Source organism: Lycium barbarum, chromosome 9 (genome assembly GCF_019175385.1).
Source record: "Lycium barbarum isolate Lr01 chromosome 9, ASM1917538v2, whole genome shotgun sequence".
In the NCBI taxonomy this organism is placed as follows: domain Eukaryota; kingdom Viridiplantae; phylum Streptophyta; class Magnoliopsida; order Solanales; family Solanaceae; genus Lycium; species Lycium barbarum.
In genome coordinates, this window is record NC_083345.1 from 105,275,432 (window position 1) to 105,299,279 (window position 23,848).

Below are 23,848 nucleotides of genomic sequence, written 5' to 3' on the forward strand. Positions count from 1 at the left end.
CGTCAGTCTTCACTTCTCTAGTCAATGGTTGAGACGTAATCCATCACCTTGGTTCCTGCTGGACTATTTGAAGAGCGCTTAGCCCAATATTTGAATAGTTAAGAAATCTGGGACCTTTCAAGTGATTTCTCCAAATCTTTGTTTTTTTTTTTTTTTTTGAGAAGGTAACATGTTGTATGTATTAAACCTAAGTTACATGGACTCCGGTGCGGGTATCCGATACGGGTACGGATTCGAGTGTTGGATTCGGCAAAATCTAATTTTAAGATTCAGGGGTGCGTATCCAGTTATGGATACGGGTGCGAGGATTCGGCTGTAAATATGAAAAAATATAAAAGGCATATGAAAAAATACGTTCCAAGAATAATCCGTTGTACAAAGGGGTCAATTTTATTATGTTCAACCAACAAAAATATGTCCATGCTTTTGTGCGATTAAAAGTATAAATTAATTATCAAAAAATAGACATGCTAATAATTAATTTTAAAATTATCCCTATATTGTATAAGAAAGAAACATTTATAAATAGCATAATTAGGTGCCTTTCAATTTTGTGTCACAAGTAGCATATAATGGAAAATAAAGGGGATAAAAATAGCACATATGAAGAATAAAGGGGTCATTTTTGTACGTTAATACAATTAAGACTTTTAAGAGTCCTAATTCAGCTTGTACACGACTACATGTCTCCTCCAGTTGTAAGCAGTCGTCCTCTTCATAATCCCCAAATTTCCTTTTCAAGCTTTTACAGAGCAAAGTTTTCAAGCCTCTAGGTCGTCTCTTTCACATTCTTTCATTCTTTCCTCAAGATAGAAAGAAAAAGCCATTCAAGGCCGAAAACAAACCCTCCATCTATATCACTGCTTCTCTCTGCCATCCGAACTCGACACAACCTTGTATTCTTGGGTTTTTCTAAAACATGAAGCAGCAAACATGAGATAAAAGTACTATAAAATTGAAGGTATGTCATTTTCTTTATCTTAAGTCTGTTTTATTTTTAATTTTGAGAAATCAAAATCTCAAATTTTTTCACAATTTGTCGACGGACTCCGGTCAAAGTATCCGTATGTAATTGACTGTATCCCGGACGTTTGCCGTCCCCACACCCCCACCCGATTGATCTTGGACGGGGACGACAGTCAAAATGGCGAGTCCGTGTAACTCAGTATTAAACACAAAACAGTACCTGGGTTGTACTGAAACCATATTTACAAGTGAGCAGAAGAGAGTAAAACCAGTCTACAGTTCTAACAGGAACCTAATGAGTCTAGGATAGATATAGTATCCTCTGGGTAGATCTGGTTACACCAAAAAGAAAAAAGCTTAATACAATTAAGTTTGATCTCCTGCATTGTGTTGCTGCTGTTCTCAAAGCATCTAGAGTTCCTTTCTTTCCAAATTGCCCACCAAATGCAAGCAGGGACCATCTTCCATCTGTTTATGTCATCTGCTCCAGCTCCAGCTACCTCCCAACTAAAGAGAGCTTCAGTAATCTTTCTAGGCATTGTCATAGCCTCTGAGATTAATGAAGATCTTCCATAGCTGATCAATTATCCTGCAGTGCAAAAATAAGCGACCAACTGTCTCTACTTCTTTTTCACAAAGAAAACATCTTGAGCACATAGTTCAGTTCCTCTTCTTTAAATTTTCATGCGTGAGCACAGCTTCCTTTGCCAGTAACCATGAGAAGCATGCAACCTTGCATGGTATCTTAGTCTTCCAAATATGCTTCCAGGGCCACTTGGTGACTTGAGGTGTTGGTTGGTTTATCATTTTATAGGCTGCATTAACACTGAATTTTCCACTACTATGTCCCTGCCATCTCAATGTGTCATCTCCGTTTTGAGCAGTGTTATCAAAAGCGAAAAGCGCAAAAAAGCTCTAAGGTCAGCTGGGGCTTTAAGCGCAAAAAAAGCATGGGCTTTAATGAAAAAAAGTGCTATGGTACAATAACACAAATATATATACGTTTAGTTCAAGATTAATAATAATTAGCAGGAATAACAAATATATGGACAAAAAAAATTGTAAAAATATTACGATAAATTGAAATATTAATCATCCAGTGTCACCTCATCAAGAGAGGCTCATTGGCAAGGAAAAGTATGTCTTAGAGCCTTGATGACGACACTAAAGTGCACATAAAGCGAGGCGAAGCGCTCAACATGTTTTGAGCCTCGCTTTAGGGCTTAAGCGCGCTTAAAGCGCGCCTTTGATAACACTGGTTTTGAGTTCCTGTGAAGTCATCCAGTTGTTTGTAGAACTCAACCATTCTACTTATCTCCCAATCATTCAGGTCTCTTCTTAAGTATCAATTCCCAACCTTGAGGTGACCACATTTCAGCTATAGATCTCTGTTGGTGATGAGCTAAAGCATATATGTCAGAGAATAGATCCTTCAAAGCTCCATTCCCCAGCCAATTATCATTCCAGAAGGATGTCCTGTTACCATTTAGCACTCTGATTGAAACTTGACTCTTTAGAGCTGGCCATAGTACCCTTATAGACCTCCAAAGACTAACTCCATAAGTTGAGTTCACTTCACTGGCTTAGTTATCCAGTTGTCTTCTACTTCATATTTGGCTTTGATTACCTTGCTCCATAAGCTTTGAGGGTCTTGAGAGTACCTCCATAACCGCTTCAACTTGAGGGCTTTGCTGTGATTCTTCAAATTTCTAATTCCCAATCCACCTTGAGCCTTGCTGAGAATTACCTCTTCCCACTTGACCAAGTGATAGGCTTTTTTTTTTTCTTTTTTACCTTGCCACATAAAGTTCTTTCTTATGCTGTCCAATCTTTCAATGACCCCCACAGGAATGGGAAAAAGGGACATCATATGGTTGGTAGAGAGTCTAATATAGAGTTAATCAGAGTGAGCCTTCCTCCCATTGACAAATATTGACACTTCCATCTTGAGAGCTTCTTTTCACATTTCTCCAGGACATCGTTCCATATACCAGTAGATTTTAACTTGGCCCCCAGTGGCATGCCAAGATAAGTAGTAGGAAGAGTCCCCACTTTCCCCCCCAAGATCAGTGCCAAATCCTCCATGTTTGTTACTTCATTAATTGGGAAGAGATGACTCTTTCTCCAATTAATATGCAGCCCAGAAATGCCTTAAAAAAGGACCAGTATAATTCTCAAAATTCTCAGTTGTTCCACTTCTGCATCAGAAAAAATTAAGGTGTCATCAGCATATTGAAGATGCGTAATCTCCTGATTATTGTGTCCATTCATGGCTACCTCAAAGCCTTTAATCCACCCATTAAGTTTGGCTGTTTTGATCATGTTGTTCAAACCTTCCATGGCTATTATGAAAAGAAAAGGTGACAAGGGATCACCCTGCCTAAGACCTCTCTGAGCAGAGAAGAATCCTTCTGGAGAACCATTGATGATGACTGAGAATCTGACAGTCGATATGCAAAATTTCATCCATTTAACCCATTGCACTCCAAATCCCATTTGTTGTAACATGCTTAGTAAGAAGTTCTAATTCACATGGTCAAATGCTTTCTCAATATCTAGCTTGCAAAGGATGCCAGGCTTCTTCTGTTTCTGTCTTGAGTCTACTACTTCATTGGCTATTAGTATGGCATCCATTATTTGCCTTCCTTTTATGAATGCCATTTGTTGAGAATCTACCAATTTTTCCATCACCTTTTTCAGCCTCTCAGTCAAGACCTTTGCAATAATCTTGTAAATGCTGCCTATTAGGCTTATAGGTCTGAAGTCCCTCAGCTCCTTTGCACCATTCTTCTTAGGGATCAAGGCAATGTAGGTTGCATTGAAACTCCTTTCAAATAGGCCATGGGAATGGAAGTTGTGAAACACCCCCATGATGTCTTGTTTAAATACCTCCTAACATTTGATAAAGAATCCCATTGTAAAGCCACCAGGCCCTGGTGCCTTGTCCGTAGCACACATTTTCAAACACCCCAAAACTTCTTGTTCATCGAATCTGCTTTGTAGCAAATTCTTATCTTGCTCAGTTATTGTTGGACAATTCCCAAAATTGCTTGCAGGTCTCCATTCTTCAGTCTCAGTGTAGAGTGTTTTGTAGAAATCTACTATCTCATTCTTGATTCTCTGTGGTTCTGTGATTATTTCTTCCTGGATCATTAAGTGATTAATGTTGTTGCACCTTTTGTGAGCATTGGCAGTCTTATGAAAGAACTTTGTATTCTTGTCTCCTTCTTTGAGTCAGATGGCCCTGGACCTTTGCCTCCAGGCCACTTCTTCATTCTTCAGAAGATCTTCATAATTCAGCAATAGTGATGCCTTCTCCACCATTTCCCCTTCAGTTAGAATTCTTACTTCTAGTACTCTGTCCAGTACTGCCAATTGATTAAGCAGGTCTGATTTTTGTACTTTTAGGTTGCCTTGGCTGCTTTTGCTCCACTCTCTTAGTTTACCTTTCAAAGCCTTCAATTTACAAGCTAGAATATAATCAGGTTTCCTGAGAAGTCAAATGTTGTCCACCAACTCTTAATTCTATCAACAAAGCCATCAGTATTCAACCACCAACTGTCAAATTTGAAATATGACTTTGGTTGGTCCCAATCTCCACATTGCAGAACAATAGGGACATGATCAGATGTCACTCTCTGAAGGAGAGATTGTTTAATATTGCTAAAACTGTCATCCCATTCTTCTGAGATCAGGATTCTGTCAATTCTCGAAGCACTAGTGTGATTGTCCCCTCTGTACCAAGTATAAGCACCTCCTTCTAGCTGAAGATCAATAAGACTCATATCCTTTACGAAGTCTGAGAATTCCACCATAGCTATGGACCTTCTCCTACAATTTCTTTTCTCTGTCGGGAATCTAACAATATTGAAATCCCCACAAATTGCCCACGGGCCCTCCATCAGACCCCAGACAACACTTATTTCCCACCAAACCTCTTCTCTTTCAATGTCACAATTTGGAGCATACACCCCTGTAATATGACATTCAAAAGTTCTGTAACTGGCCTTCAAATCTGCAAGTCAAAGTATACAACCCAATCTGAAGAATCTCCCCTTTCCATACCCTTCTATCCCATATCATCATGATTCCACCTCTAGTTCCACTGGCTTCTAGACATGCATAACTTGCCCATCTTCCTCCCCATATATAATTAACAATATCTTCTACATCCCCCTCAAGCTTTGTTTCCTGCAAACATATAATGTCTGCACCCCAATCAAGAATAGAATTCTTCACCAACCTCCTCTTATCCATGTTATTTAATCCCCTCACATTCCATGTGACTAATTTGAGCTTCATTGATCAATTAAAGTTAAAGCCCTTCCCCTGCTCCTGTTTCCATTACTTTTGAATTTTACATCAAAAGAGGCCAATCCCTTCGGTTCTTGTGTCCCCTTGAACCTGCTCTTCTTAATATTAATCTCTGATTCCATCTTCCTTGCTTGTCTACTACTATCAATCTGCAAGAGAAGTTCCATGGCTTCTTCTTCGTGCCCCTGAGAGTCAACTCCAAACAATTTATTTAGCTTGAGTAAGTATCGGCGGACCCAAATAGGCGTATCTGTTTCTTAGTCTGAGCAGCCGTCTTGTTGATGAACCAAAATTGGTTTGGCATCCTCAACTTCCCAGATTTCCTCACAATTCCCCAATTCTGCAGTATCGCAAGTAAGCTTTGGTTCCTCCATTACTGTGATAGACATCTCTCCGCTGGCGTGCACCAGTCGTTTTTGTTCTCCCTTTTTCGAGCTTCTTCTAACGTAGGCCGACAATTCTCTGCTCGTCGAGTCAATACGTGAAGAGTCCACTAATATCCTGTTAGAAATAGGAGTAGAAGGGGAATATTGTTGTTGCAACACATCCGCATATGTGTCTTTGTAACCCTCTTCTTCGATCATATGTAATTCTGCATCGTTCTCTCGGAATTTCCCCCCATTTTCTTCCTCTGCCTCTTCCCTTACCCCCGAAATTTCTGCATGCATCACATCTTCTGAATAAGAATAAGTCTCACTTGGGACTTGTTGAATCGCCTGACTCTGTTCTGGATTAGAGAATTCCAGTAGTTCAGCCAAGGATACGCCTCTTGTTTCTTCCACGGGCTTTACCAGAATATCATTAAAAATGACTTGGGCTGCTAGACCTGGCCCAAGCTTATTTTTAAGAGACTTTTCAGGTCTGGCTGCAGACTTTAGCCCTAAATTATCTATGAGGGTATCAGCAGTTCTGGGCCCAAGTAAAAGGCCCAATTTAGAAAAGCAGTCAATTAAACCCTCCACCTGTGGGTCACGTGCTCTTTCCATCTCAATCTGGCCAGCTGTAACACTAGTACTGTCCACGTTATTTCCCACCAAATCTCTAAAAGTACGCCTGTCAAGTACGTCCTCTATAGGGCTTGATCGATTTGTCCAGTGGGTATTTGCTTGGTCCAGTTCTGCGACTTCTTCCTCCTCAACAGCGACTGCCTTCTCTTTTTTTCCGATGACCTCTTCTTTTGAATGTGAAATTAGGTCAAACCTTATCTGTCTCTCCACCCAGATCGGGATATAGAATTTAACACCATCTCTCTCGATGACTACCTCGCTCCCCAGCAAATACCAATCAGTGCAATTTTCCTTTAGATCGGTTTGCTCAAAAAAATGTTTCTGTAGGACGCTTGAGTTGATCAGAACACTATAACTCCACACCTAATTCACACTATCAACTTTTATACTGCCAACAGGGTTCCTTCTTTTCACCAGAATGTACCAATCAGTGCAATCTTCCTTTAGATCAATTAACTAAAAAGACTTATCTCCTGCTAGGGAATAAGTCTCTCTATGATAATTACTCAAAATATTGCATCTTCTAAAGCTTCATGCCCCCTGAAAATTATGCTTATGTTACCGCGATATTGGATTTTAAATATATCTCGTAGGAGACTGATCATATAAGGTCAGAGGTCCTCGCTCTATTTTTCACCATTTGGTTTACATACGCCTTTAACATTTGAAGAAAGTACCCAAAGAAATTGAATTTCTTAGCATGACTAAAAAAAATAACAGAAATAATGTTGATTATGTTTACTGAACTGGCATTATTTATATAAAATGTTAATGCGATGTTCATATTTGATTTGCAAGGGAATACATTTTCTTCAGCCCTTTTTGGCTGTTACGGTGTGGTTAAATTGAGCACCAAGTAGAGTGTTCTTGATATCATTATGTTTTGTGGTGTTACATTAAATTATTCTAATGTTGTTTTCCTGCTGTCTAATAATTATACATCTTCCTGATAATTACTGTCATTTACAGGTGTCCTTGTACCTCGATAAATTCTCTGGAGTGTGTCAAACGGTGCTGCATGACTGCAAGCTTACCTTTCTACAAATTATATGCGACCATGATCTTTTTGTCGAAATGCCTGGACGAGATCCTTCTGATAGGTAAATGTTCAAATATTTTCAACCATCTTCTTTTGTTCAAATACTGCTTAAGTTAACCTTCTTTATTTTGCTATAGTGCTACCCTGTTATATATGACATCTATTCACCAAGGTCAAATGACTTATGTTCAGTTTCCGAAAAGTAAAATCTTTAAGTTTATTATATATTGAGTTAGTTTTAAGGATGGCCATCCAAGTTATAGAAATGACTCAGTAATGTCACTTTTGTTTTTGTTTGTTAAATACCCATAAATTTATTCATGTTTTACCCATTGTCCCACAAAATAACTCCTAGATGAAAGCACTAGAAAATGACATAAATGGTCCCTTAAGTTTGAGAGTTGGTTGTCCTATAAAGATACAACAACATGCCCAGTGTATTCCCACAAGTGGGATCTGGGGAGGGTAAGATGTACGCATACCTTACCCCTACCTTTGTGGGGTAGAGAGGTTGTTTCCGATAGACCCTCGGCTTAAAAGAAGTAATCAAAGAAGTGTTGAAGGAAAAATAACGACAGCAAAAGGCAAGATAAACAAAGCAAATGCAGCAACAGTAGTTGTAAGAAATGAAGAATACGATACTACAAGAATACTAAGTAATACTACTAAACAAGGATGAGATGGGTATAGGAGATTAGCCCCCCTCTCCCAAATAAGAGCACGACACCACTCGGCTACCTACTACCCTTCTTCCCTAATCCTTGACCTATACCTTCCTATTTATGGTCATGTTCTCAGTAAGCTGAAGATGGTCCATGTCTTGTCTAATCACCTCCCCCAGTTCTTCTTCGGCCTACCTCTACCTCTCCTAAAACTTGATATAGCCAACCCCTGCAATAGCAACAAAATTCATAATGATCCATTTCGTGTCTTTGATCATAAGTAAAATGATGGATGCGATAGAGCAAGTGCAAGTGAATGCACGCAGTTAAAAAGAAAACAGGGGTAAGCCTTGAAAAGGGGCTAATTTCTGCAAGCTATTGTGGATGTGAAAAGGTACATAACGTGAAAGGCTAATGATATGATAGCAAGACGTCTAATGATTGCATAGTTGTTAACAGGCTCTATTACCATAAACTAGATTCTAGAACTCTAATTATTGTCTAGATTCCTAACACTTTTTCGTTTTTGGGATAAAACGTAAGATCTTTTATTGATAAGAAGTATGATGGGAAAACCGTGCATGCAAGGTATAAATACAAGAACAGATAAAACACTTGCAAGCACACATGACTTTGTGCATATAGTAAACGATCATCAAGAATTGGAAAATCACGTGTGCTCCTACAAGTACAAAGAATAAAAAATTTCCAGTAATGCCTGCACAAGGGTTTCTCCTTCAATCACACTTCTATTTCTCTCTTTTGGTATTTTGCACTTGATTCTAGAGGAGTCACCTCTCATGGTTTCTTCTATTTCCTTTCTTCCCACACTTTCATCTGAAGGCTGCTCCCTAATTATTCTTGGTATTACTCATTCAATTTCAAATATAATCCAAAATCTACAACCTAACCTAGATTCATGGGATGATGGAGCAGTTCAAAAATTTATGTCCTCTCCTGCATTCTTGCACATGAAAAACCAGCTAATATTAAGTAAATTTGCTTTTCAACCAACTTTTAACTCTTAGGATGGATTCCTGTGAACAAACAAAGGAAAGACACATTTCTTGGTGCTCTAAGTATCCAAATTGAGGAATATGGGAACTACCTGTCATAGAGTTTTCATTTTTCCCTCGCAAATTAGAGAGAAACATCCCTGTGGAAGTGTTAGTCCGCCCATTTCCAGCAATTTCTCTCTATGATCGATGTTAAACGCTTGTAAGGTTGTGCCTATAATGTGAACTCTTCCATCTCCCAGTTCTGTAAGTTTCTTCTTGAAGCTCAAGTCCCATGAAATTATGCCTCCAATGTTTGCAAATCTCGACGACTACTGTTATCAGCTGTGTAGAGACGTTCAATATAGCTGGATAACATCCGCATAGACGGCGTCAACGCAAAATTTTTGCATCTAAAAGTTTCCTTTCGGCTCCATTTCCTACTTTAAATCTTATAATTCTATAGAATTCATCTTCCCGTTCATTGTACTCCTGAAAAATGCTATTCCATAAGGTTGCTTTACCTGATAAAAATGTTACCTAAAATATGAACAGTATTTCATCGACAAAAGAAGTTGATCTGAACTTCATCTTTTTAAGTATTCTTTAATGCTTCATGCTATTCTATTTCATAAAGCAACCATATGGAATGGCAGTCGCAGTATGCTTTCGCGGTTTAAACTTCTTATTTTTATTTGCTTGCAGTGCCAGTTGACAATGCTAGCAATGTTTCACTGCGCTTCGCCATTTTTCGTTATTCACTTGGCCTGATCAACAGTTCTAACTTGTGGTGTTATATTTTTTTATATACAGGAACTATCTTTCATCTATCTTAATTCAAGAAATTTTCCTTACATGGGATCATGATGACTTGTCAATGAGGGCAAAAGTGAGTGCTTAACTGGATGCTGAAATATTTATTTAAAATTTTCCTCGATATAGTATTATGCTCTTTGTGGGTAATTCAGTGCAATTATCTTGCCTGGCTCAGGCTTTCTAGCTGTACATAAAGCTTTCACTTTCTATATTTATAGGCTGCAAGAATCTTGGTGGTCCTCATGTGTAAGCACGAGTTTGATATTCGCTATCAAAAGCAAGAGGATAAATTATATATTGCTCAATTATATTTTCCCCTTGTTGGCCAGGTTCGTGATTCTAATTGAGCAATATTTTATGAGCTTTATTTTTCCTTACTGATAATGTTATTTTCTTGCGCATCTTGTTAAGAACTAATTACTAATTATAATATTAAAATTTTGCTTGCAAAGCCTCTACAGTGCTCTACATTACAAGGTTTTGGTGAAGAGATTTACTAACAGCAAATATGCACTTGACATAAGGACATACACCTTTCGGTTCTCTCTAACTCTCAATATTAATAAAGTGAAAAAGGGAACTATTTTTTTTTCAGGTTGTCCTTGCTAGCTATTTTTTGAGTTTATGCCCAAGCTGTTGCATGCTTGGTGTTTTGAAAAAAAACGTGGGACATCTTAGTTTGTCAAATCAGTCAATCGACCAGACCCTAAAGTTCATCTTGTCTAGACGAACATAATGGCATTGGGTTGTTGGTGAAGTTCTTCTAATCATATGAGTAGTATTTGTTTTCTCGTCATTCTACTGGTTTTGCATTCTGTTTTGTAGTTCAGCTGGTTGATGATGAATAAGACATTGATATGCTAAAACATCACCCTTTTCACTGATTTCCAAAACAAAGATTTGGGCCAATCTGAGTACTGAGCATAGACTGGCTCTATGCAGCTCATGAATGGTTACCTTATAAAGAAAGTGTGTTCTCGATATTTGGAACTAACCAGGATGGTTGACTTCTCGTCAATAGACCAGAATGTCAACTTCCTGGTTAGGGAACCTTTTATTGGATCCAATATCTTACAGAAAGTTGGTTGGATTACTAAAATAAGTTTAAGGTCGTCTCCTGATATTTCATTTTTGTTAACATAATTGGAGCCTGCATTGTCTGACACACCATTTGTGTTCAAGGCCAAGGGCTCCTGTATGATGATTGAGGAGATATTGAGATTATTGGTTGTGCTGATCTAATTAGGCTTGATCACTAAATGGCAAGAGATCAACTTATGCATAGTTCTTATCAAAGGAAAAGTAAGGCGGAGTTCAAGTAATAAGGTCTAAGGTAATAAATTTCAGATAAAAAGGGCAATACATGTGCCTGTATACAAGAAGTATACCAAAAAGTAGAAAACCTCACAACAAAACATGGTTTCCTACAAAAGCCACCCAATCATCTATACATTTAGGAACCTGGTGGGTGCACCAAAAATAAAGGCACATCACAAGGTAGCTATATGATTGAGAAGTGTTAAATGGAGATGACAGTCCAATGAGTCTGGACACTATATGATGGAGAAGTGTTCTGGGATTTGAGGTTTAGAAGAAATCTCAGGAGTGGGAGGTGGCAGAGTTCCAAAGCATGGTTGATTTGCTTGACAAGAAAGACACATCACACGATAGCTACGATGTACGGAGGTGGGGATGGGGAATAATGCAGTGTTTCCTGTCAAGTGTTATTATGAGAGGCTTTTTGGGAAGGGAAGAGGTTGCTTTTCTATACGGAGTACGAGAAAGATGGGTTTTCACTTGCTCAGCAGCAAGAGGGGTGATCTTGACGGTTAAGAATTTGGGAAGAGGAAGGTTACTTATACTTATGCTAGTTGATGCTTTATGTACAAGGACTCAGGTGAAGATGTCGACCATCTCCTCGTACATTGTTAGATTGACTATGGTAGGAAGTTCAAAAATGGTTTAGGATACTTGGGGTGATATCAGGCACGGTGATAGAGGTGATGTTCAACTAGAATTAAAGTAAATGAAGAAGGAGATGACGCAGGTTGTGGAATGTTGTGCCACTTGCACTAATACAGGTCGTTTTGAGAGAGATTTGAGGATGTAGAGATGAATTTTGTACAATTGAGGAGTAGCCTCTTCTCCCTTATTTCATTTTTGTGAGAAATTATGGGAAGAAAAAAAATTATTGAATTGTTTATCTACATTATTACAATGAGCCCTATTTATAGACACTACATCTCAATCCTTTTCCATGTAGGATACTATATACAAATTCTATTCGTATTCCTATTCTAACACTCCCCCTCAAGATGGTGCAAGTTATATGTATTGAACTTGTTACAGATGTTACCAATACGGGGACCAGTGAAGGACTTGGCGAAAATATCTGCAAGTTGATCCCTCGACTTCACAAATTTTCTAACAATATCTCCGGTGAGTATCATTTCTCTGACAAAGTGAGTCAATCTCAACATGCTTAGTCCTTTCATGAAATACCGGATTTGATGCGATATGAAGGGTTGCTTCGTTTTCACACAAGTTCCATATGACTGATTTCTCCAAATCTTAGTTCTTTGAGCAATTACTTAATCCAAACTAGCTCACAAGTTGCTACATCCATTGCTTGATATTCTGAACCATATTCTGTTTTTTACTCTTCCAGGACACCAAATTACCTCCTACTAAAACACAATATTCGGGTGTAGAACGTCTATCAGAAGGTGATCCTGCCCAATCAACATCTGTATATCCAACGATCTGCTCGATTTTCGAAAAGTAGTCCTTTACCTAGAGCTGACTTTATATATCGCAAAATGCGGACAACTGCATCCCAATGACTATCACAGGGAGACCATAAACTGACTTATAACTCTCACAAGAAAAAAAATGTCAGGTCTAGTCATTGTGAGATAATTAAACTTGCCAACCTGCCGCCTGTATCTTCCGGGATCACTAAGTGGCTCCCCCTGTTTCGACAAGAGTTTAGCATTCGGGATCCATATGAGCGTCAATGGGTCTGCATCCCTTCATTCCTGTCTCCTGAAGAATGTCTAAGGCATACTTGCATTGCAAAATAACAATACTGGATCTGGACTGAGCAATAATTACCTAGAAAGTATTTCAATCTATCGAGGTCTTTAGTCTGGAAATGCTGAAAAAGATGTTGCTTTAAATTAATGATACCATCCTGATCATTGTCAGTAATAACGATATCGTCAACATAAACCACCAAATAAAGACACAGATTTGGAGCGAAATGCGGATAAAACACAGAGTGAGCTTCACTACGAGTCATGCCAAATTCCTAAATTATTGTGCTAAACTTCCCAAACCAGGCTCGATGAGACTGTTACTGTTTCAGACCATAAAGTAACCGGCGCAATTAACACACCAGACTCCCCTTGAGCAACAAAACCAGGTGGTTGCTCCATATAAACTTTCTCCTCAAGGTCACCACGGAGAAAAGCATTCTTAATGTCCAATTGATAAAAGAGGCCAATGGCGGACTTTGACTGCATAAATGATAACCAATTGTAGATTACCTGAAGGAAGAGGAGCAAGCTCCGAGGTACCACTTGTATGTAAAGCAGACATCTCGTCAATCATAGCCTGGTGCCATCCCAGATGAGAAAGTGCTTCATTTGTAGATTTAGGGATGGAGAAAGAGGACAAAAATGATATAAAGACATAATGGGCTGATGAAAGACGATGATAACTTAAAAGGGTATAATGTGGGTTAGTATTATGACTGGATCGTATACCTTTTCTAAGTGCAATCGGTTGATCAGGAGTAGAAAAGTCCGCAGTAAGGGCAGAGTTCGGTGCAATACGTGAATCATCTGGTCCTGATGCTGGACGTGGACTACGATGATAAGTCAGGAGTGGTGGCATTGTGGATGGAGATATAGTAGTAACCGTAGATTCTTCAAAAGTCGGTATAGGCAAGAGCTTAGATATGTAAGGATGATCAAAAGAAGATGTAAAGTAAGGTTGAGACTCAAATAATGTCACATCAGCTGACATAAGGTACCGACGAAGATTAGGTGAGTAGCAAAGATACCCCTTTTGAACCCGAGAATAACCAAGAAAGACATTTGAGAGCACGAGGGGTTAACTTATCTTTCCCAAGAGTTAATTTATGAACAAAACATATGCTCCCAAAGACACGAGGTGGAAGAGAGTATAGAGGTGGCTAAGGATACACTACTGAATAAGGGATTTGATTCTGAATAGAAGATGAGGGCATTCAATTAATTAAATAGCAAGATGTGAGAACTGCATCGCCCTAAAAACGCAGCGGAGCATGGGATTGAATTAGAAGAGTGTGAGCTATCTCAACGAGGTGCCTATTCTTCCTCTCTACTACCCCATTCTGCTGAGGGGTGTATGGCTAAGATGTCTGATGAATAATTCCTTGGTGAGTCATAAACTGCTGAAACTGAGAGGACAAATATTCTAAGGCACTATCACTACAAAAAACGTACGAATAAAGGCACCAAATTGATTTTGTATTTCAGCATAAAAACTCTAGAATATTGAAAACAACTTAGAACAATCTTTCATTAAGATAATCCAAGTACATCTTGAATAATTGTCAATGAAACTAACAAAATAACGAAACCCTAAGGTTGAACTGACTTTACTAAAACCCGAATGGACCAAGGAGAAAATAGACTTTGAACGACTGTCAACACTACGTGGAAAGGTAGTGCCAGTGTGTTTCCCAAGTTGACACAAACTCACAATCTAACGTGGACAGATCAGACAAACTAGGCACCATCTTTTGTAGCTTGAACAAATTCGAATGTCCCAATCGTTTGTGAAATAAGTCGGGAGGATCTTTAACTAGACATGCTATGGAAGAATTAGGAGAGGTAAGGTAGTAGAGACCTTGTGATTCATATCCTGCGTCAATCGTCTGTCCCGTGCTGCGGTCCTGCATAATAAAAGAATCATCAAGAAATATTATGACACAAAACGACTGACTGATGCAAGATTAAAAGGACAGCCAGGGACATAAAGAACATAATTTAAAGTGAAAGAGGACAGGAGATTAGCTTGTCCAACTCCTTTTGCTCTTGTTTGGACCCCATTGGCTAAATTAACAGAGGGATGAGACTGTGAATAAACAATATTTGACAAAAGTGATTTATCACCAGAAATATGATCAGAAGCGCCAAAGTCGACAACCTACGACCGGGTATTAGACTGTGCGACTGAGGCTACTTGTGGAGATGTCTGCTTGCTTGCTCGATACTGAAGGTACTCGTTGTATTCCTCTTCGGATAAATCAACCCGTTGATTACATGTACTGTCAATCTAAGCAACATGAGCATTCTTGGGTGGTCGACATGCAAAGAATAACATATTTTACGAGTGTGTCCAAGTCTATTACAATAACTACATCTAGGTTGAGATCTTCCAAGACGATCTTTTCCCCGTCGCTTCTTCATGGACTGTGATGTGCGATTTTCTGATCTCCTCATTAAGGGTTCTGAGGTAGTCATAGGACTTGAATTTCCAACTCTCATATTAAAAATATTAGATCGAAGAGACATGGTTGGATTGAAGAGAGTTCTAAGCAAATAGTCAAAAAATATAGCTGAAAGCCGGGTGGAAAGTGACTGTAAAGCTGTTGTTCCAGCGGTTGGCGGGAAGGTTGCTGGAAATTTTTGAAATTTGTAGGATGATTTGGAAAGACTGGAAGACTCTCGGAGAGCATAAATATGCTTCAAAAGACGACACAGATCAGAGAAATCGACAGAAAAATGCCAACGGAGTTGCCGATTTAGGGTTCCGGTCGCCGGAAGTTGACAAAAACTGACAGATCTGGCCCGGAACAGCTCCATGGAAGCGGATCTGTTATCGGAATCTGCTGGAATCGCCAGAAAACTCCCGGAAAAATAAAAAGTAATCGGATCTTGAAGAAAATTATATGGTTGAGATCGGAATTGATGAGCAACCTGACTGGGAGAAAATTTCTCGAAAAAGTGGCCGGAAATTTGCGGATCTGTTTGAAAATAAATCTGACAGCGCCGGATTAGGGTTTCAGCGGTTGGAAGTTTCAGGGATTTGGTCGCCGCAGTGTTCTCTACGCTGTGGTGGTTTTGTATTTTGCATAAAACCCATTGGAGTTGACGCGCGGGACTGTGATGGTATTTTTTTCCGAATGTTTCTCACAATTGCTCTGATATCAATATCATGTGAGAAATTATGGGAGAAAAAATATTATTGAATTGTGTATCAACGTTATTACAATGAGCCCTATTTATAGACTACATCCCAATCTTTTTTCATGTAGGATAATAGATACAAATCCTATTCCGATTCTAACAATTTTGATTCACCCAAGAAGTTCCATCATGTTTTTCTTTTGAAACTGGTATTATGGTATTAAGGGTATGCTGGCCACCTACAAAAAGTGAATAATGAAGAGAAAAGGAAAAACTTACATAAAACCTAGTAAATCTACAATTTGATTTGTTTCCTCTATACAAAGCTGTTTACACCAAAGAAGTTCCATTATGTATAGAAAGAAGAGTGGATGCCATGGATGTAGTTCGTAGAAAACCATATCTCTTAATAGGTTTTCTAGGTTTTGATCACATTAATAAAATTAATTTTTTATCAATTGAAAACTAGCATTTGAATCCGAAATCTTGAATGATTTGAATGACTTTTGAGCTTGATTAACATGTTTTTACTTCATTCATTCCAATCAGTTGCAATTTTTTAAATTCTCGGTCCATATTTTTTTCAATAACGGTGGTGTCCGGCCCAACTTGCGCGCATCTCGACTAATCCACGGGATACCTGCTACCTCCCACCAGCTACTGGTACCAGGTAATTCTATCCACCGAGGAAAGGATAGATGGGAATAATTCACCTTGTGTTTTTGTCTCTGCTGGGATATATGAACTGCTGGGATATGAACTTGAGACCTCATGATTCTCAACCCACTTCACTGACCACTAGGCGACACCCTTGGGTGCTCTTGATCCATATTTTCTGTTTGTATATATTGCTATTCTTTCTTTCATTGTATATACATTATCATTTTATTCTTCATCTGCCTCAAGCTTGCTTTTGCACTTATATACCCAGCTGACACGTTGAGTTTTTCTACGCTTTTTGCCTTTTTTGACATTTTTATGTGTGCAGATCCTGGATGAGATGCCTGTCTTTTACAATCTAAGTACAATTGAAAAGCGTGAAGTCTTGATTATCTTTCTGCAAATAGTGCGCAACTTGGACGATGAATCACTTGTTAAAGCTTGGGAGCAGAGCATTGCCCGAACCAGATTATTTTTCAAACTCTTGGAAGAGTGCTTGATGCATTTTGAGGTAAGTATATCTGAACTGCCCAATCATTTAACATTCAGCTTGAAGCTCAGATTTCATGTTCAGTTGGCAACCCGTGTGGTTGTATCCTTGAAATGATAGCTGTAGCCAATTTAAGAATATTTTTTATGTAGACAGCCTACCCTAATGCAAGCATTAGTGACTACTTCCACGGCTCGAACCTGTGACCTATGATGGTGTTTGGTGTTATTTATATGTTACTAGACGGTTTGGCTCTAACGTACTCATGTTGATTCTACATATTTTGCAGCATAGGAAACCTGCTGATGGCATGCTTGTTGGTAGTAGTTCTCGTAGCGTGATAGGAGATGGACCTGCATCCCCGAAATATTCTGACAGACTTTCACCTGCAATTAATCACTATATGTCTGAGGCAGCAAGGCAAGAAGTCAGAGTACGTTATATCTGTTCAAAGTTGACCAATACTTTTGAGCTTCACAATTTTTAAGTGTTACACAACTCTCTCTCTCCCCCCCTCCCTTTTTCTGTGATAAAATTGTTTTTCCTTTTCTCTTCTGTGGTGCTCCGTATCTAAGGTCTATACATCCTCAGGGAACGCCGGATAATGGTTATTTGTGGCAGAGGGTCAACTCCCAATTAAGCTCGCCTAGTCAGCCATATTCTTTGAGAGAAGCGCTAGCTCAAGCCCAATCCTCCAGAATTGGAGCTTCAGCACTAGCATTAAGGGAATCGTTGCACCCAATCTTAAGGCAAAAGCTGGTACTCCTCTATGGGTTTTATTTGTTTTACTTCCTAAATTGCTTAAATATTACATCGATGCCTGTCGCTAGTCAGAAGTCATAAACCTTGTCATTTTGTGACATACATACGTTTGCAGCATGAAATGGCTCTTTAGCTCTTTATTTTTCTGTCATAAACTAGTTCTGACTTTACAAAAAGTATATTCCGTGTCACTTAATGGTAAGATCATTTCAGGAACTTTGGGAAGAGAACCTGAGTGCTGCTGTTAGTCTTCAAGTTTTAGAAGTTTCTGAGAAGTTCTCGCGGACTGCTGTAACGAAGCATATTGCTACTGATTATGGAAAACTTGACTGTATCACATCCATATTTATGAATGTGTTCTCACGAAATCAACCACTCTCCTTCTGGAAAGCTCTCGTTCCTGTCTTCAACAGTGTCTTTGAACTTCATGGAGCGACACTGATGGCAAGAGAGAACGATCGTTTCTTAAAGCAAATTGCTTTCCACCTTCTTCGTCTTGCAGTGTTTCGGAATGACAATATCAGGAAAAGGGCTGTAATTGGGCTGCAGATACTTATTCGGGTAAGGCTTGTAGCTGAAGTTTTTGTATCATTGTTCCTGTTCACTTTGTTTACTGGTTTGTGTAATCTTTATGTATATATTGATTGCTAAACTTAGTTTTGTTTTGAATCTGCAGAGCTCGTTCTCTTATTTTATGCAGACGGGAAGACTAAGAGTCATGCTAACTATTACATTGTCAGAGTTAATGTCTGAAGTTCAAGTAACACAAATGAAACCTGATGGAACTCTAGAAGAAAGTGGTGAAGCTCGTCGTCTTCGGAATTCTTTGGAGGAAATGGTAGATGAAGCTAAGAGTTCCTCCTTATTAGTAGAGTCTGGGCTCCCAGAAAATGCACTGGTTGCTGTTCCCGAAGGATTGGCAGAAAACCGCTGGTCCTGGTCTGAGGTGAAATTTCTTTCTGAGAGTCTTCTTATGGCTCTTGATGCCAGCCTGGAACATGCACTTCTGGTAAGTTTTGATCTCCTTAATCACTGCTTGAAGTTCAATATTCTGCAATGACGTTTTGTCATTGACTCTCTTGTACTTCTCTTGCACTATTTTCCTGTAGGGCTCTGTTATGAATCTTGACAGGTATGCAGCTGCAGAGAGCTTTTATAAACTAGCGATGGCATTTTCTCCTGTACCAGATCTTCACATAATGTGGTTACTGCATCTTTGTGATGCTCATCAGGAAATGCAGTCTTGGGCTGAAGCTGCTCAATGCGCTGTTGCTGTTGCTGGTGTAGTGATGCAGGTATAACTTGATTGGATCACCTTCCTGTTACTTCTAGTGACGTTGAAGGAGGAAGTTAGTAATCCTGCTTCATCAAGAAAAGTCCTCTTTTGTTGTTTGTTTCCAAGTTGGTGGCAGAAATCCTTTCTTTGAGCCTGTTCGGATTGGCTTATTTTAGGTGCTTTTAAGCCAAAATAGCTTTTAAGCACTTTTGTAGTGTTAGGTTAAGATAAAAAAAGTACTTTTAAGCACTTGTTTTTAAGCCAAAATAACAAAAATAACTTATGGCTTTTGGTTTATAAGCCCATCCAAACGGGCTGTTTATATGTTTCCTAGTTAATTCCTAAGTTGCTCGGACTCGGGTGCGGGTGTCCGATACGGGTGCGGATCCTTCATGATCTAAATTTTAAGATTCGGGGGTACGGATCCAGGTATGGAATTGGGTGCTGTGATTCAGCTAAAAATAATTCAAATATCTAAAAACAGAGTTATAAAAATATGCCCAGAATATAGTGGACTACTTATAAGGAAAAGAATGCACAAATTTTTGAGAGCAAGTTTGAAACTGTAATTATTATAAAGTATAGATGCATCTCCGTACTATTTTTTGGTGTACCATGGCTATTGCAAATGATATAGAGGTGTAACATGGCTATTGCAATAGCCCTAGCTTTTGTTTTTGATTTCAAAAATCATTGTCCGTCTCAAATTTCTCTATCGATTTTGGTCAAAGTATCCAAAATCGTTTGACCAAATCGGGTATGGATCCCCACCCACACCCACGTCGTGTCGACACGGGTGCGGCACCGAAAGTGAAGTCCGTGTAACTTAGGTTAATTCAGGATCCATTGCACATTTTCTAGATAACTGGGACTGATCGTCCTATTTTCATAAAGATCAGCTTAGACTTTGGATTTATGGCTTCGTACAGTGGGTACTCTTTTCTACTAAAACATTAAATTATATTCTGCAGTTACTTGATTTTTCTTTGCTGCTCAGAATGTGATCTTCTGCTGATCATGTTAACCTCGTTGGTATACCATTTACTTTAAGTTATAGGTAAAAAATGCAACCAAAAGAAAACCTTCAAAAATATGTGCTGGAGTCTTTATATTCTGTTTAGAGATTTGTGTGCACGTGTAGGGATAACATGGAGATTGAAAGAACATCTAGTTTTAGAGGACACCTGATTCGCTTTAAAAGACAATATTTGGTATTTAAATGAAATATATCTTGAATAGATCTGAATGGATCAGACATGGTTGATTGACTGATGCAACAAAACGTAATGATTTCTCTCATCACTTCTATTGAAACTTTGTACATGAAAATATGTACTTGGCACTTGATACTAATGAGATATGTACTTTAATTTATTGATAACTCTAGTCCTGATGAATTTGGAATCTAGATTCGTCTTGGTTCACATGCATATTTGTTCTCTAGGCTTATTTGCTCAAAAGCTTTATGGAGTTGTCATTTCGCCTCTATTATTCAGAGATTTAGATTTCATGAAAGATCAATTCATCTACTTGGTCCTTGGGCAGGATAGGCCTAAAATCAATGACCACTTGTGAGAAGACCTCAAAATCCCATACATCACAATTGTTCCCTTATGTGTAAGAATAATGAGGTCTATTCTCATTTATTTGGAGAATTATCCCTTTCCACAAGAGTGCTTGATTGGTTACAATGTGGTGTTTTTATATATGAGATCGTGCTAGAGAATGTTCCAGGGTCGGTTTATATCTGAACATTTTTGAAACATATTAGGATTCCATGTTGTATGTTTTGTAAACCAGTAGGCCTTTCAGGACATCCTCTTGATAATTGGAGGGCTTTCTCAATTTGATGCGACTCTTAACGGGTGATAAGAGTTATTTCCCAAAAGAAAAATAGAATTACTCATCGACTTGTTTCAATGCTGTGTAAAGCTGTTTTTATTGTTGTCACTATTATTATTGCCATGACTTAGGACTGTGTTAAACCCTGGGAATGACTAAGAAGAGTGTTTTACAAGAGCTGGATGGAGCATCATCTAATTTTCGACATACAGCATCAAATATTCTGTATCTTTATTGGAAACAAAAACCTATCTATGTTATACCAACTTGTTTAGATTTGATTTCCAAAATATAAACTAGTTAAGATTTGCATTAGGTTTGGTGTTTGATAGAAATATTTTTAGTTTGTTTGGAGATTTTATGTTACTGTAGGTATAAGTATGAGATTTAAAATCTCTCTAGTTTTAGCGAATCCATAATTTTTCCTAAAAGACAAGTTATTTAGTGTTATAGAGAAATAGGTGCAAATGGAGAATAGTAGTTGTTTAGGATTTGTAGAGCCGACCCGGCAAGTTCAGGATGGAACACTGGTTATTTTTACATGGTCAAGTATTCTTATGCATCTTCCCAGAGATTTCTTCTCTACGGATGTGCTTGAAGTCATCACTCCAGTATTGCCTGATGCCTGCGTGCATCAGTCATTCAACACTTCAGTTTTTGGAGACCCAAAACTGATACTAAAAGTTACTTCCTCCATTTCAAAATAAGTGGTGTTTTTAGCCTGGGCACACCCGTTCAGAAAACTATTCATTCCTAGAAAGTAAGATGTACTTTTTACTTACTTACTCCTAATAAATACCTTGAAAAAGACGTAGCTCTTTGGTAGTTTCTTGGTTATGTAAAACTCCCTTTATTTAAATAAGGGAAAAATTGGAAGAACATCATTAATGTCTTATTGAGTATGTGAAATACCACTTATTTTCAAACAAAATGAAAAGGTAAAAACACCACTTATTTTGAAATGGAGGGAGTATGGTGTTAGATATTGAGATGCTTGAACTAAGTCTACTAGGTCTTCAGTGATGGTGATGCCAAGAGGCATATTTTTCCGTGGAATGATCTTCCAATCAACATTGCTTTTTAACGTTTAGAAGTTGAAACATGACTAGATATATGTTGCGCAGTGATGCTGATATGAATTTTTACGATTCTATTCAGGCCCTTGTGTGTAGGAATGATGGTGTCTGGAGCAAGGATCATGTGAGTGCATTACGCAAAATATGCCCCATGGTCAGCAGTGACATCACTTCTGAGGCTTCAGCAGCTGAGGTGGAGGGATATGGTGCTTCAAAACTCACAGTTGACTCGGCTGTGAAGTATTTACAACTTGCAAATAAGCTTTTCTCTCAGGCTGAGTTGTTCCATTTCTGTGCAAGCATTCTAGAACTTGTAATCCCAGTATATAAAAGCAGGAAGGCGTATGGACAGCTTGCGAAATGCCACACAATGCTTACTAATATCTATGAATCCATCCTTGAGCAGGAGTCAAGCCCTATACCTTTCACAGACGCCACATATTATAGAGTAGGATTTTACGGTGAGAAGTTTGGGAAGCTGGACAGGAAAGAATATGTTTATAGGGAGCCTCGTGATGTGCGATTAGGTGACATAATGGAGAAGTTGAGCCATGTCTACGAATCGAGAATGGATGGAACTACATTACACGTAATTCCTGATTCGAGACAAGTCAAAGCAGATGAATTGCAGCCTGGAGTCTGCTACCTGCAAATAACTGCAGTTGATCCCGTAATGGAGGATGAAGATTTAGGAAGCAGAAGAGAAAGGATATTCTCTCTCTCTACAGGAAGTGTCCGTGCTCGAGTCTTTGATCGGTTTTTGTTCGATACCCCTTTCACTAAAAATGGAAAGACCCAGGGAGGCTTGGAAGACCAATGGAAGCGGCGAACGGTTCTGCAAACTGAGGGTTCTTTTCCTGCGCTAGTGAATCGACTCTTGGTTATCAAATCAGAATCACTTGAGTTCTCCCCAGTTGAGAACGCAATTGGAATGATTGAAACTAGGACAGCTGCATTAAGGAATGAACTTGAAGAGCCTCGAAGCTCAGAAGGCGATCAACTCCCCCGTTTGCAGAGTTTACAGAGGATTCTTCAAGGCTCAGTTGCAGTTCAAGTGAGTGTCCATGTCTTTGTATAGTCACTATTCTTTTAGTACATCACCTGATTCTTGTCAATAGGCCCCGATATTTCTGCATAATTTATACATTTAAAGAGGTTATCCTCAGCGGCTCCCTAATCTTATAATCTTTTCCATCTAACAGAGCATTTATGATATCATTCAATGTGGTTTTCTCCTTGGAGTTTACTTAGCTAAGTACAAATAAAACTTTTACAGGTTAATAGTGGAGTCCTCAGTGTCTGCACAGCTTTCCTTTCTGGTGAGCCGGCCACTAGGTTACGTTCGCAGGAGCTACAACAACTTATTGCTGCTCTTCTTGAGTTTATGGCTGTGTGTAAACGTGCTATTCGAGTACACTTTAGGTTGATTGGGGAAGAAGATCAGGATTTTCATACTCAACTTGTAAATGGTTTCCAGTCTCTCACTGCAGAACTATCACATTATATTCCTGCAATTCTTTCAGAGCTTTAACAGTATTTCTAACTTAGTTTTTTCCTGTATGTAGTCTGTGTTCCTCCTATAATATGTTTATATTGTTTGTAATGATTTGGTTTTGTATTCAGGCAGGGTCTTTGTTCATAATTAGTGTTTGGTATTTCCATTTTTGTATTTAATGATCTCTTGACCTTCAACCTTGATCTATTCTATGAGTCTCAAAATTAGGCTGTTTGAACAAACTTTCCAGGTGCTTTCCTTAATCATCT

The 23,848-nt window shown here is 38.7% G+C and overlaps 1 protein-coding gene across 1 annotated transcript in view; it reads left to right on the plus strand.

The window, feature by feature from the left end:
• LOC132609242 (guanine nucleotide exchange factor SPIKE 1) overlaps nucleotides 1–23,821 on the plus strand; it is a 51,813-nt gene extending 27,992 nt beyond the window's left edge. The window contains exons 21-31 of the mRNA XM_060323119.1: nucleotides 7,257–7,387; nucleotides 9,797–9,872; nucleotides 10,018–10,128; nucleotides 16,967–17,149; nucleotides 17,418–17,561; nucleotides 17,720–17,887; nucleotides 18,104–18,451; nucleotides 18,567–18,899; nucleotides 19,000–19,185; nucleotides 22,167–23,138; nucleotides 23,361–23,821. Of these exons, the coding sequence (XP_060179102.1) occupies nucleotides 7,257–7,387; nucleotides 9,797–9,872; nucleotides 10,018–10,128; nucleotides 16,967–17,149; nucleotides 17,418–17,561; nucleotides 17,720–17,887; nucleotides 18,104–18,451; nucleotides 18,567–18,899; nucleotides 19,000–19,185; nucleotides 22,167–23,138; nucleotides 23,361–23,615 (2,907 nt within the window). The 3' untranslated portion in view covers nucleotides 23,616–23,821. The remainder of the gene's footprint in view (nucleotides 1–7,256; nucleotides 7,388–9,796; nucleotides 9,873–10,017; nucleotides 10,129–16,966; nucleotides 17,150–17,417; nucleotides 17,562–17,719; nucleotides 17,888–18,103; nucleotides 18,452–18,566; nucleotides 18,900–18,999; nucleotides 19,186–22,166; nucleotides 23,139–23,360) is intronic.
• Nucleotides 23,822–23,848: the final 27 nt, after the last annotated feature.